The 14,797-nt window shown below is 41.3% G+C and overlaps 1 protein-coding gene and 1 long non-coding RNA gene across 4 annotated transcripts; one reads left to right on the forward strand and one right to left on the reverse strand.

Moving 5' to 3' along the window:
* Positions 1–279: 279 nt before the first annotated feature.
* LOC135513047 (uncharacterized) lies at positions 280–4,006 on the reverse strand. Of its 2 annotated transcripts, none has more exons than XR_010451485.1 (3): positions 3,165–4,006; positions 2,692–2,783; positions 280–2,185 (listed from the first exon to the last, which is right to left on the reverse strand). It is a non-coding gene; the product is annotated as an uncharacterized LOC135513047 (long non-coding RNA). The 2 variants fall into 2 exon arrangements; XR_010451486.1 differs by having other exon boundaries at positions 2,945–4,006.
* Positions 4,007–10,426: 6,420 nt separating this feature from the next.
* On the forward strand, positions 10,427–13,284 carry LOC135513046 (regulator of G-protein signaling 21-like). 2 transcript variants are annotated; one of them, XM_064935700.1, is made up of 5 exons: positions 10,427–10,677; positions 11,025–11,081; positions 11,526–11,587; positions 11,744–11,910; positions 12,096–13,284. In XM_064935700.1, the coding sequence occupies exons 1-5, from the start codon at positions 10,592–10,594 to the stop codon at positions 12,282–12,284; spliced, it is 561 nt and encodes a 186-aa protein (XP_064791772.1). In that variant the 5' UTR covers positions 10,427–10,591; the 3' UTR covers positions 12,285–13,284. The 2 variants fall into 2 exon arrangements, with proteins under 2 accessions (XP_064791772.1, XP_064791771.1); XM_064935699.1 differs by having other exon boundaries at positions 10,432–10,677; positions 11,523–11,587.
* Positions 13,285–14,797: the final 1,513 nt, after the last annotated feature.

Genomic DNA, 14,797 nt, shown 5'->3' on the forward strand with positions numbered 1-14,797 from the left:
GGGTTTGATGTACATTATGGACAGTGGTGTGGCCGTCCCTCTCCCAGATAGACCCAGACAGACTAACAGAGCTAACAGAGTCCTACTCTATTCACAGGCCAGGCAATTAATGAATTGTTTCATCTGCTGTCTCTTAGCTACTCATTATAATTTAATTACAGCTAAATTTAATTAGCCAGTAGTCTAAAGACCTCATAATAGGTGTCACAGCCTGAGGCTCCACTTGAGAGATGGAGAGAGAGAGAGAGAGAGAGAGAGAGAGAGAGAGAGAGAGAGAGAGAGAGAGAGAGAGAGAGAGAGAGAGAGAGAGAGAGAGAGAGAGAGAGAGAGAGAGAGAGAGAGAGAGAGAGAGAGAGAGAGAGGGGGGGGGCAGAAAGAGAAAAGCTACTCTAAGGGTAACTTTCTCTGCTGGAAGATACAATAGCACAGTATAGTTCCACTAAACATTTAGGAATGTCACATCAGATGTCACAATCTAAAATCCCTCTGTCAGGGTTTATGAATAAATGCTGACTTCGATTGTAAAAAACAATCTAATGAAATTTGACTGAAGTAATTGCCTGCTATAATTGCCTGCTATAATGTGTCCAAGTGCTAGAGTAAAAATATAAAAAATACACATTCTAAGAATTGAGCCATTTACAATGTAAATATACTTTTAATCTGTCTGTTTGTATATTTCAAGACAAGGCATATGAGGGTGCAGAGAGATACCAGATGGGTTGGATGATACTTTTCCCGTTAACCATTTCAAAAAAACATATACAGTACTTCAAAACAGGAAATCAACCAATCCTCCATAGTTAACACAGTGGAAATATCAAATGATTTATTATCTAAATGTTTGAAAGTGTGTGGGCGACAGAGAGAAACAAAATGGTACAGTTTGAAGCCATGTGGCCAAGAGTGATGCTGGCGCTGGAGATGGGGGTGTGAGCAGGTGTGTCTGACCAGGGGTGATGTTGTGGATCTTTGTGTGGGTCTGTATCTTGTCATTTGTATGTGTATGTTTGGTTTTGTATTGTAAAAATAAAATACAAAAATAAAATAAATGCAGCCATTTACAGTATCAATATAGTTCTCTGTCAATCATGTTGACTGTGGACTGCAAGTCGACATGTCCCAACGTCCGCATCCTATGATGCAACATCATGGCTGACTGGTAGTTACACACCCTGTGATGAAATAATACAAAAAAAATGACAATACAGTGTTCTCTCCTGGAGGGCCGTGTATACAGACATTTGATTATTTGTAGCCTACAGTTCAAATCAAATCAAACTTTATTTGTCACACGCTGAATGCAACAAGTGTAGACCTTAACGTGAAATGTTTTTTTTAGAAGCCCTGACCAACAATGCAGTTCAAGAAAGAGTTAAGAAAATATTTACCAAATAAACAAAAGTAAAATATAATTAAAAGTAATAATTACCGGGGGTCCCGGTAAGTGGCGGTAATTCGTAGTTAAGTGTAAAGTGAAGTGATTAGTATATAATGAACAGCGAGAAGAAGCAGTGTAAAAACAAAAGGGGGGTGCGGCAATTTGATCAATTGTTCAGCAGTCTTACGGCTTTGGGGTAGAAGCTGTTAAGGAGCCTTTTGGTCCTAGACTTGGTGCTCCAGTACCGCTTGCTGTGCGGTAGCAGAGAGAACAGTCTATGACTTGGGTGATCGGAGTCTTTGAAAAATGTTTGGTCTTTCTTCTAACACCGCCTAGTATAGAGGTCCTGGATGGCTGGAAACGTGGCCCCAGTGATGTACTGGGCCGTACGCACTACCCTTAGTAGTGCCTTACGGTTGGAGGCCGAGCAGTTGCCATATCATGCGGTGATGCAACCGGTCAGGATACTCTCGATGGTACAGCTGTAGAACCTTTTGAGGATCTGGGGACCCATGCCAAATCTTTTCAGTCTCCTGAGGGGGAAAAGGTGTTGTCATGTCCTCTTCACCACTGTCTTGGTGTGTTTGGACCATGATATTTTGTTGGTGATGTGGACACCAAGGAACTTGAAACTCTCGACCCGCTCCACTACAGCCCTGTTGATGTAATGGGGGCCTGTTCGGCCCGCCTTTTCCTGTACTACACGATCAGCTCCTTTGTCTTGCTCACAGTGTCTTGCTCACACATGTTGCATGTGTTGGTGTACCTCTTTACCACCCTGAAACTCAGTTAAATTAGATATACCTGAATGGAATGGATGAAAAGATTGGAAATAGAAAAATTATGGAAAAACAAACAGGAAAACACAATTACTTCTGTTCCAGGTAATCACATCAATAAACATTGGATGAGTGTCTGGATCACCCATAGTGATCTTTTCCATCCTGCTTCACAAACTTCAAAATAAACTAAACCAAACACACACAGAGCTCAAAGGGTGTCATTGTAGATTACTTCTGTTAAGAACCAGTCATACATCTCAGATTCATAATTTAATCTTTACTGAGGGTGACAGGCAGGACTTCCATGGGAACATTGTGTTACCAAAGTGTTTTCCCCATAAGATACCATTGTTGTGTTTTCTCTCACACCTTTACTCTGTTACTGATACAATGTCAACACATGGGTAGTGATATGATATGGGGCTGGTCATTGGTGTTTATGTGAGTGGAAGTAGAGTGAGAGAATGCTGCACACGCACATGTGCACACACACACAGGCATACACGTACGCTACAGTACATACTGTACCTAGGGCATGACTCATCTGTTCATCCTTGTCCAAATCTGATTCACCAAGACACGCCTCTATTTAGTTGTTCATAGTATCTGCATGTATGTATCTAATGGAAAACTTAGTTAGTTCACAATGAATCCCTAAAATATGTTTGGAATTATAAATCCACATATAACCACATTATTGGTGCAAAACACATAACACAAGAAACACAAATCAAATCACCACAAAAGGTCACATCTATGTGAGTATATTCATTATTTCTACCTGGATTTTAGTTTTTCCATTTCCACTAGCACAAACAACATGAATTTTCATATCCTCTGCCATCAGGGTTTATCTGGGACCCAGCCATTAGTCAAGCATGTCAAATGAGATACACATGAGGAGATTCTCAGTGGGTGGGTTGTCCTTCTGCTTTTACCCTTCCACATCACACACCATCTTAGTACCAGGGTTTGTAGCTAGGAAAGTTCAAAATACTCACACTAACTATAGGTAGATGTGACCAGCCAATCTCTCCACAGGAGTCCACAAACACACCACAACACTCTCGGGGGAACTCAGGGGGAAGCTTCAAAAAAATGATGAGTCTTTCTATTCTTATCTATGGCTAGGGTAACCTAAGACAAAATAAAGCAGCAATAAGAAGATCAACATAATCTGAGTCACAAGCCTTGTTGCAATAGATGAGAATATCGGACCACTCCCAGTTTTACAGACACACATTGATAGGACAGTATGATGGTAACCCATTCAGATTGCCAATGGCCATGGTCCCTTTTTCTATTACATGTTATTCCCCCTCTTATGTTACCAAAGTTACCATTCACAGTAAATGACAGATGTTCTCAGGAAGTTGTATGTGGAGGAGTATAGATGTGAGTAAACCCTGACGATCATATTAAGGTGGGCAGACAGACACTGCTCCTAACATCTTCCTGTTTTAAAATATGGTCATTTCCATTCACTGGCATGCAATGTCTTCAGAGGGAATTATTATAGTGTTGAATCATGGAAGATGTGTCTTCATAGAGTGTGATTTAGTAATATATCTAGTATTTATACTGTAATACACAAACACCGTAGGAAATATCTCTCGAGAGTTCCATTATATTGATGAATGGGAAAAACGGTGGAAGAAAGTGGGGGAAAATGTGAAGAAATTTGGAATTAGAATTGTACAGGAATGTAAATGCCCTATGGGAGTTATGGTAAGCTGTGTGTTTATACCTGAGGTAGAGTTTCGGGGCGGCCTGCACCAGCGAGTCCCCAATGTCACCAGAACAAACCTCTCCTGAGACTCCTGAGATGCCCATACAGGGTACAGTTATCTCCTAAGAGGAAACACAAACATTTACGTGAAGATGCCAAAACTATTATTTTCAAAGATACGGATCAATGAATTTAAGGATCTGCTGCAAAATATGACACAGACGAGAAGGTAAGATAATGTACAGTACCAGTCAAAAGTTTGGACACAGGCCCAGCGAGTGGTGCAGTGGTTTAAGGCACTGCAGTGTTAGCTGTGCTACTAGAGATTCTTGGTTCGAGTCCAGGCTCTGTCACAGCTGGCCGCACCTGGGGTGGTGCACAATTGGGGTGGTGCACAATCGTCTGGGTTAGGGGAGAGTTTGGCCGGCAGGGATCTCCTTGTCCTATTGTGCATTAGTGACTCCTGTGGCAGTCTGGGTGTAGTGCATGCTGGCACAGTTGCCAGGTGTATGGTATTTCCTCCAACAGATGTCTGGGTTAAGTGGGCATTGTGTCCATAAGGAAGTCCATAAGGAAGATGCAGCGATGAGACAAGACTGTAACTACCAATTGGATCCCACAAAAAAAGGGTAAAAAAAAAAAAAGTTTGGACACATCTACTCATTTAATGTTTTTTCTTTATTTTCTACATAGTGAATACATCTAAACTTTGAAATAACCCATATGGAATCATGTAGTAACCAAAAAAGTGTTCATAAACAAAATATTATAAATTTTAGATTATTCAAAGTAGTCACCTTTTGCCTTGGTGACAGCTTCACACACTCTTGGCATTCTCTCAACCAGCTTCATGAGGAATGCTTTCCCAACAGTCTTGAAGGAGTTCCCACAAAAACGGAGTACTTGTTGGCTGGTTTTCCTTCACTCTGCGGTCCAACTCATCCCAAATCATCTCAATTGGGTTGAGGTTGGGTGATTGTGGAGGCCAGGTCATCTGATGCAGCACTCCATCACTCTACTTCTTGGTCAAATAATCCTTACACAGCCTGGAGGTGTGGTTTGAGTCATTGTCCTGTTGAAAAACAAATTATAGTCCCACCAAGCGCAAACCAGATGGGATGGAGTATCACTGCAGAATGCTGTGCTTGCCATACTGGTTAAGTTTGCATTGAATTCTAAATAAGTCACAGACAGTGTCACCAGCAAAGCACCCCCACCATCACACCTCCTCCTCCATGCTTCATGGTGGGAACCACACACGGGAGATCATCCATTCAGCTACTCTGCGTCTCACACAGACATGGCGGTTGGAACCAAAAATCTCATATTTGGAATCATCAGACCGAAGGACAGATTTCTACCGGTCTAAAGTCCATTGCTCGTGTTTCTTGGTCCAAGCAAGTCTCTTCTTATTATTGGTGCCCTTTAGTAGTGTTTTCTTTGCAGCAAATTGACCATGAAGGCCTGATTCATGCAGTCTCCTCTGAACAGTTGATGTTGTGATGTGTCTGTTACTTGAACTCTGTGGCGTATTTATTTGAGCAGCAATCTGATGTGCAGTTAAATCTAATGAACTTATCCTCTGCAGCAGAGGTAACTCTGCGTCTTCCTTTCCTGTGGCAGTCCTCATGAAAGCCAGTTTCATCATAGCGCTTGATGGTTTTTGCGACTGCACTTGAAGAAACATTCAGTTCTTGAAATTTTCCGCATTGACTGACTTTCATGTCTTAAAGTAATGATGGACTGTCGTTTCTCTTTGCTTATTTGAATAAACTTATACCATATAGGGCTATCTTCTGTATAGCACCCCTATCTTGTCACAACACAACTGATTGGCTCAAACACATTAAGAAGGAAAGAAATCCCACAAATGAACTTTTAACAGGGTACACCTGTTAATTCAAATGCATTCCAGGTGACTACCTCATGGTTGAGAGAATGCCAAGAGTGTGCAAATCTGTCATCAAGTCAAAGGGTGGCTACGTTGAAGAATCTCACATTTGTTCTACACTTTTTCAGTTACTACATGATTCCATGTGTTATTTCATATTTTGATGTCGTCACTACTATTCTACAACATAGAAAATAGAAATAATAAACAAAAACCTTTGTATGATAAGGTGTGTCCCAAACTTTTCACTGGTACGGTATATATCTAGGAAAGGGGCCTTTTAAGCATTCAATATATACAAACACATGAGGACAAATATAATATAATAAAATGAAATGCAGTAAGTGTTTTATATTTACACCAATACAGAAATAAAGAAAAGCTGTTGGTAATATATCAAGATCAGATCATAATGTATACTACTTCCTCAATTTCCACAGGATCGATATCTTTTTAGGACGAAAAAGATAGAAAAAAGACATTCAGTGTATTCTGATACAGAGGATAAATGATGACTCCTTTTCTACAAAAATCAAGTAAGTACAGCAACATTAGAGACTATTTCACAACAATAACATGTAAAATAGTGATATTGATTTACAAAACCCATCTAATGCAAAAACGTGTCATCAAGAGGACAGTAGAAGAATTCAACCAAGTCTTGATAAAGAGTTGAAGGACAAAAAGTAAGGACAACTGTTTTAACTACGTTGGCCCAGAGTACATTCATTATCTTCAATAGTACAGTCTCATAAGACCACCTTCTGACTTTAGCATGCTAATCCCATCGGGTTCTTTGCAGCCTTCAGATCCTTCCTGCAGTCTGAATTCCGTGAGGGGAATATTGAGTTCTGGCTAGCATGCCGTGACTACAGAGAGAACACCTCACCAGCCGACCTTTCCTGGAAAAAGCAAAAGAGATCTGTCAGGAGTTCCTCCATCCCCAGGCCTAGTGAGAGGTCAGTCAGGCTATGCTTCAGCTTTCACCTTGGTAGTAGCAGCTATCCAAATGCTAACATATTACAAGCTAAAGTAGCATACCCACAAATGTAGCTAGAATTCCTAAAGTGTGACTAGATAATACCATGTACTTTGCTGATGTGGGAAAAAGCTGTTTCGTAATAGAGATAGCAAGATGACGGGCAAAGATAACAGCCTCTCATCAGAATCAGTTGACAACCATTGTAACTTTCTGACGTGGGACAATTACTCTTTCAAAATACAGATAGCAAGCAGACGGGAAAGTATATGATTTGAGCAAGCTCGTGCAATGAATGAATGAATTGGAAAGCTTAGGGTGGAGAGATTACCATATCGTTCAGCTCAGGCCTTTCATGAAATGTTCATTGTCATTGTTTGCGTCTCGCCCCTACAAATTAACGTTGACCACCACATCCGTGAGAAGATCAAAACATCCATGAAGTCTGCTTGTCTGTGCTGCTTTGATAAGGCAGTGAGAAACGTGTACAGACTGATGGAGAGAGACTCATACCCCAGGTTCCTCAGGTCAGATGCCTACCTGGGGTTCAGACGCAAAGCCAGGACCCTCTGATAGAGGTCTGGGATCAAGGGTTTCGGAGTCAACATTCACAAAGTCGAACAAGGAGAATGACCACAGGAAATTACTTATGAGTTGTGGATGAAGATTCAATTAATATAAAGTATGGAGAAGGATTGGAGATGAGTGGTGTGTGGTGATGAGTGGTGTGTGGTGATGATTGGTGAGTGGTGTGTGGTGATGAGTGGTGTGTGGTGATGAGTGGTGTGTGGTGTGTGGTGATGAGTGGTGTGTGGTGATGAGTGGTGACAACGATTCAGAGTACTAAACAGTACATTCATTCAAACCTCTAGACCACATGTGTCAAACTCATTCCACGGAGGGCTGAAGAAATGCCTGTTTTTCGCTCCTCCCTTGTACTTGATCGATGAATAAGGGTCACTAATTATTAAAGACTCCCCTCACCTGGTTGCCTAGGTCTTAATTGAAAGGAAAAACTAAAAACCTGCATACACTAGGCCCTCCTTGGAAAGAGTATGACACCCCTGCTGTAGACTGACTGACGAGTCAAAAGGGGCGTTTGCACCAAAAGTCAAATTCTAGGGAATTTATATAGATTGGAACGACGGTACAGAATGTCTAAATGGAAGGACTTAAGTTATGAATGGTTACAGAAATAACTTGCATACGGTTGCAAAAATGCAGAACATAAGTCTGCACTTCTATTAAAGTGTCCTTTGTTGTGGAAATGAACAAATCTGTCTCTTCATTCCATACTAATTGGACATTATATGTATGTATGCCAGCAGCATACCACCCTGCATACCACTGCTGCCTTGCTTCTGAAGCTAAGCAGGGTTGGCCCTGGTCAGTTCCTGGATGGAAGACCAGATGCTGCTGGAAGTGGTGTTGGAGGGCCAGTAGGAGGCACTCTATCCTCTGGTCTAAAAAAAATATCCCAATACCCCAGGGCAGTGATTGGGGACACTGCCCTGTGTAGGGTGCTGTCTTTCAGACGGGACGTTAAACAGGTGTCCTGAATCTTTGAGGTCATTAATGATCCCACTTATTGTAAGAGTAGGGGTAGTGTACTGGGTAAATTCCCAATCTGGCCCTCAAACCATCATGGTCACCTAATAATCCCCAGTTTATAATTGTCTCATTCATCCCCCTCCTCTCCCCTGTAACTATTCCCCAGGTCATTGATTCAAATGAGAATGTGTTCTCAGTTAACTGACCTGGTAAAATAACAGATAAATAAATGTATCTGTCAACAATAGGAAATATGAGTAACTGTTATTTGTTTAACTCTGTTAATACTAATATAGCATGGATGTTTCAATGTACATTAGACCTCCATAAATCAGGATGTAAGCGTTGTCAGGAAGGTTATCATTGACTTGTCCTATGACACTGAGTAATTGTCTGTGGTCGGTGGGCAGGGAGACTCACACAAAAAACATTTTCCACAGCCTGCTACCTGTAAGGCTGTTGTGCTCACATGTCAACTGTCTCAGCTAATTAGCCAGATCTAGCCCATTAACAGTGTCATGAAGTTGGAAAAAAATGACCCCTGTCACTATTGACCCCTCTCTGTAGATGGCTCTATTCCTCAAAGTTGTGTCTTAAAAAGGCCACCTGGATGGCTCTAACAATAACTGTGAGTTTGACTCAGGACACCCACCAGTGGATTCAGTCATATGCCGTGATGCGTGGCAAATCACCCTGAATTTGTCCCCTTGTTAGGGACGAAATCTCATCACCAAGGAACAACTGTTTTTTTCTATGGCGACTTTTAGCAACTATGCACACTTCTTCGCTCCATCTAGATGTCCAAACCGCTGAAAGACACAAATGCCTGGAGGCTAGCTCAGCAGGATCTTCAATTGAGCATTGCATGACGATTCTGAGATAAACTACATTTTATTACACATACAAGGTTATGAATAAAAGCAGACTTCAATGGGATTGTATTATGTGAGAGTTGTTATTCTATTGGATAGAGGGAAGACCAGACAATAGTGCCTTATCTTACTATTCATTTGCTCAGTAAGCCTACAGCATGGTATAATATATTATATTTACAAACATTCTTTTTGTTTTTGTTGGAGGGGCTGAGGGCAGCTGGTGTAAGGCGATGTTCTTGCTAGATGACCAAGAGCTCACCTCTCCTATATCACCACAGCACGTAGGCGACATCGCTCCACCTTGTCCATCACACACAGTCTGACACGGTTTTGCTCAGTCCCTAGTGGTTGTCATAACAGCCGAAGGGAAGTGGGTAACGTGCAGTGCATTTCAGACACTGTCTGGGTTACTCAATACCATCAATCAGGAACTTCTAGAATGGATACTGTTTGTATGGTGTTAATCACACAGGCGATTGCAGTGTGTTCATTTAAAACCTCTGGTCAGTTGAGCTTTACTGTATTATATAAAGGTAGTTGTGGTGGTGTGGACGAGGGGGCACAAGGCACATTAAATATAATTGGACATGTTTTGATGTCCTTTGGTTGTGCTTGACTGCTTGTGGCCATCTTTGGGCAAGTTGAGGTGGGCCAAGTCAGTTACTGTGCAGAATGACAGACAGGCCATTGGACATGGCTGCCTACTGGTAAAGATCATTTGGCAAGTGAGGTTTATATGACTTTGGCTACTGTATGCAAAGGCTAGTTAGAAGGGAGTGAAAAAATCTGATGTTGCCTACTGTAATCGCTCTATATTGATCAGACCAAAAACTGCTGTCAATAGAGCAAGTTTGCCTTTGATAATCCATTCACAGGGTTTTTACCTGTAAACCATCAACCTACAGAGAAGGAAACACAATGTGTGGTACATATGATGCTTTTGGATATAACTTAAACATCCCAATGATGTTTCAACAGGGTACCAAAACGCAGTAAGTGAAGGTCATGATTTGCCTATCCCTCTCACTGTATCTGTCATTTGCATCTGAGCAGGGAAGATAAAAAAGACTGTGGACATACAGAGCATGCTTTTAACAAGGGGACATTAGACCCTCCCTAAAAACAGAGGGAGAGAGAGAGCATGTCACAGAGAGAGGGGGAGAGAGAGTGTGTCGCAAAAAGAGAGAGCGCATGTCACAGGAAGAGAGAAAGAGAGCGTGGAGACTTCCTCTCTCGCTACGGTTTGCTGGGCTGGGTCTGATGTTTCAGTGTTTCACCATCCAGCCCCTAAGCAACGGTGCGCCCTGCATATAAGGCCTGAAGTGGGGGGAGACCCCTCCATACAGAGAGTGATCCATCGCAGCATGAGCAGCACCAAGAGACAGAGAGTGTGGAGTTAAAACATGCCCAGCCTAATCATCACAGAGACACTGACACAAACACAGCACTTCAATATGGAGCAGGACGACAGGGGGAGGAACAAGAACCTGTGAGTTTTTTATGCAGTCAACAGCTGGGGAATTTGGAAAATGTATTGTAGAGCTTTTGTATAAGTAATAAGCTTTATATTCAATGTAGTCTAGTAATACTATGGATGTGTAATATACTTTCTAAATACAAAATACTTTGTATAGTTTATTTTAAAATGCTTTTACATACGTATTAGCTTAATACTACATACTATAGGCCACATATTGTATGTAAACACTGCATATGTTATACTAAACCTGTAAATACCTCCCACCTAGATACTACATACTGAGATGTCCTTATACAGCAATGGAATAAGTCTTGTTTTATGAGACGATCATGACATTTCTCTTTTTCTCTCCAAAGGGGAAAGAACTTTATTTGCCGACTGCAATGCATGTTCTCACACTCCACATCTGAGAGGTAAGGATTCTTACTCTTCCTTACACTGTCATTACATTGATGCTAATTGTTATAATTTTGCATGTATTTTATTGTTCAAATGCCATGTGTGTTCTAGCGTCCATCTATGGTAGTGTGTGCGGATTCAAATGAAACTTCAAACTTATGTTAACTTTGGCACAGCACAGGCACACACAAGCACACACAAGCATGCACACGCGTACACACGTACGTACGCACGCACACACGCACGCACGCATGCATGCACGCACGCATGCAGGCACACACACACACACAAAGGCCCAAGTGTTTGATACGTGAAAGAACTTGATAACTGTGTGGCTATAATAATTTCTTAATTATGTTGATTCTATGTGCCATTTTGTCCTCACGTCAAATACCAGATTATTTTTACCCAGATTTGACTCTAGTTGAGTCATCAAACACACATTTTCTTCCCAGCAGGCTAAGTTTAGAAGATACCCAACAATGGTCTCAGTCACTGGAGAGACTCCTTGAGTCTAAATGTAAGTTCTACTTCATGAGACGATCAAAATAGTTAGAGATAAGTAGCTAAATCAGATTTTAAAAAATCTAAAAATGTGGAACAAAAACTCCATGTGTACAGGCTTGGGGCTGTATCAGTGTTTCATGCCTTGGTTTGTTTTTATTCTTCCCCACAGATGGACTGGCCACCTTCAGAACCTTTCTGAAGTCTGAATTCAGCGATGAGAACATTGAGTTCTGGCTGACGTGTGAGGAGTATAAGAAAATCAAGTCATCGTTCAGAATGTCATCGAAGGCAAAGAAAATCTATGAGCAGTTCATAAAGGCTGAGGCTCCTAAAGAGGTAAGACTGTTATGTATTACAGTACATGGCTACATGTTAGAGATTCAAATAACCCTCTGTAACCTCATTGATGTTTCAATCTATTTCATCAACACCATCCAGTTATTAAACCACCCTCAAATGTCTCCAGACATGCTATATGAAATGCTTCTGTACTTTGTAAATCTAAATTAATCTTGTTCCAGATTAACATTGACTACTACACAAGGGAGCAGATCAAGAGTGCTGTGAAGACTCCTAACCTCCAATGCTTCGACGATGCCCAGAAGATTGTCTATGGGCTGATGGAGAGAGATTCGTACCCTCGCTTCCTGCGCTCAGACATTTACAGATCCCTCCTGGAGTCCCTCGCCGCTGACGCCGTCAAGGGATGATAGGAGAGGAGAAGATGACAGGAGAACATGAAAACAGTAACTGGAATGTTTGGGCTTCTACAGGATGGAAGGCTGACCAAGCACAGAGAGACTGGCAGGCTATGCCCTACAAAACATGGTTCCCACAATGCAGGACCACACCCTGAAACACTCTGCAAGCAGGATTAGCCAAGAGAACAATAAAGAAGCAAAGACAGAAGGAAAAGCAGAGAGGATATGGGGAACTCTACGGTGATGCGTGTTTGACCTGAATACTACTGTCCTATCAGTGACTCTGGGAGTGACGTGTCGTATCATAAGTGATCAGATCGTCTTTGACAGTGAATGAATCACATAGTGAATGACGATTGAACTGAAACACAACGTCAGAGAACCATGCAGTCCCCACTCAACCGGAGGTGCTTCCTGTCTTGATAAAGACAGAGAAGAGTGTGTCCGTGTGCGCGTGTGTGTGTGTGTGTGTGTCTGTGTGTCTGTGTGCGTGTAACAGGAAGCCTATGATACTGTGATAAGACATGAGATGCAGGGTGGACTTTCACTAGCAGTACTAACCTATGTGGTCAGGAGGAATGTAATGAAGGAAAGAGCATGTATTCAGCGGATACCGGCCAAACAGAATATACTCTCCTTTACACTATGAATGTTTAGTCTCTAAAATCAATCAAGTTTTGTGAAAGGCATTTTGATATTTACACTTGTAAGGCAGTTAAAGACTTCTTTCACTGTCTATCTTTTAAGAATGACCTATTGAGAAGTATAGGTTAAGTTGTGCAATTGTAGAGAGAAGAATAGTCTATGTCCAACTTTGTATATTAAACTTAACTACTACTTATTTGATACAGAATGTTTCTGATTGCTTTCTGAGCTAGAATGTTTATTCATTCAGATTTGCATGTTGTACTATTTATAACACACAGTCACTGTTTGGATGCTAACTTTTGCAATGCTTGTTAAAAAAAGTTATGATTATGTAGGATGACATTAAATTATTTGCAGACAAGGTACTTGTTTTCAATCACTAATTAGCAAAAATCTCTTCTGGTTCACTCTCAACAACTAAATTAAAAACCAACATTACACATAGTGATTGCTTTAATCTTTACAGCTCATTACATAGTAAATGTCTCAGACAGTCCATGATTTATCACAACAATGTTTTACCAGCAAAACATAAGTATAATATCACGATTCCATGAAGCGTGGTATACATTTATAAATGTGTGGCAATAGTACAGCCAAATCAATGTCACATGCTAATGTTAAATCTTATCCCTTGACACACCACCTTCCCAGAAAGTAGTGAGAGGGCTATTACCATATAGTAAATCATGAGTTTGAGCACACTTGATGGTCTCCAATGCACGTGAAATCATCTCAATGTGCAAAAATAAAATTTTGCAGTTTATTAGGTACACCCATCTAGTACCGGGTTGGACCCCCCTTTGCCTCCAGAACAGCCTGAATTGTTCGGGGCATTCCACAAGTTGTCGGGAAAATGTTCGACAAGAATGTTGGTCCATGCTGACGCGATGGCATCACGCAATTTCTGCAGATTGGACAACGGTACATTCATGCTGTGAACAGTCCGTTCCATCTCATCCCGAGTGGAACCCGGTGTAGTCGTCTGCGGCAATAGCCCATCCGTTACACGGATCGACGAGTTGCGCATTCCAAGATGCTGTTCTGCACACCACTGTTGTACTGTGCCAATATTTGTCTTTTTGTGGCCCGCCTTTCAGAATACATGATTCTTGCCATTCTCCTTTGACCTCTCTCATCAACGAGCTGTTGTCGCTCACAGGAATGCCACTGACTGCATGTTTTTTGATTGTCGCACCATTCTCGGTAAACCCTAGACACTGTCATGCGTGAAAAGCCCAAGAGGGCAGCCATTTCTGAGATACTGGATCCAACACACCTGGCACTGACAATCATACCACACTCAAAGTCACTTAGGTCAGTCACATTCTAACGTCAAATCAAAGAGTAACTGAATGCCTCGATGCCTGTCTACCTACTTTTTATAGCAAGCCACGTGACTCACACTCTGTAGAAACGATTAATTTTCGTGAATGGGGTGGTGTATCTCATAAACTGGCCTGTGAGTCTATACACTGTCATGCTGCACATACATCTGCTGCTACCAGACTCTTATTTACTATGACTAATGATGCACAATTTAAAAACTTGCCCCCATATCCCCCGTTACCTGATACATGTGTAAATATTGTATTATAAATTGTGCCTTCCTGTGTTATACTTATGCTTAATTTGTATATTCTATTCTACATGCTTTTGTTTTTGTCTGAAATAGATATTGTCTTGTTTCAAAAGTGTTTTTTCTGCATCATGAACAACAGAAACAGGAAGAGCTGCTGAGTTTCAGTTTCTCATCACAAGACCATGGTGATTATGAGAAGTAATGTGTTTTTACAGTAAATGGATATCTGATAAGAGACTGTGATCCTTCTGTTAATAACTATGACAACATGATACTGCATGTAAAGGTGTTT

This window comes from Oncorhynchus masou, chromosome 24 (assembly GCF_036934945.1).
Source record: "Oncorhynchus masou masou isolate Uvic2021 chromosome 24, UVic_Omas_1.1, whole genome shotgun sequence".
In the NCBI taxonomy this organism is placed as follows: domain Eukaryota; kingdom Metazoa; phylum Chordata; class Actinopteri; order Salmoniformes; family Salmonidae; genus Oncorhynchus; species Oncorhynchus masou.

What these genes read in the sequence shown, in the direction of transcription:
- LOC135513046 (XM_064935699.1), top strand. Translation starts at nt 10,592, where the DNA reads ATGCCCAGCCTAATCATCACAGAGACACTGACACAAACACAGCACTTC. An exon ending in TCACACTCCACATCTGAGAG is followed by an intron (nt 11,082 to 11,522) that starts GTAAGGATTCTT and finishes TTTTCTTCCCAG; the next exon opens with CAGGCTAAGTTTAGAAGATA. An exon ending in GAGACTCCTTGAGTCTAAAT is followed by an intron (nt 11,588 to 11,743) that starts GTAAGTTCTACT and finishes TCTTCCCCACAG; the next exon opens with ATGGACTGGCCACCTTCAGA.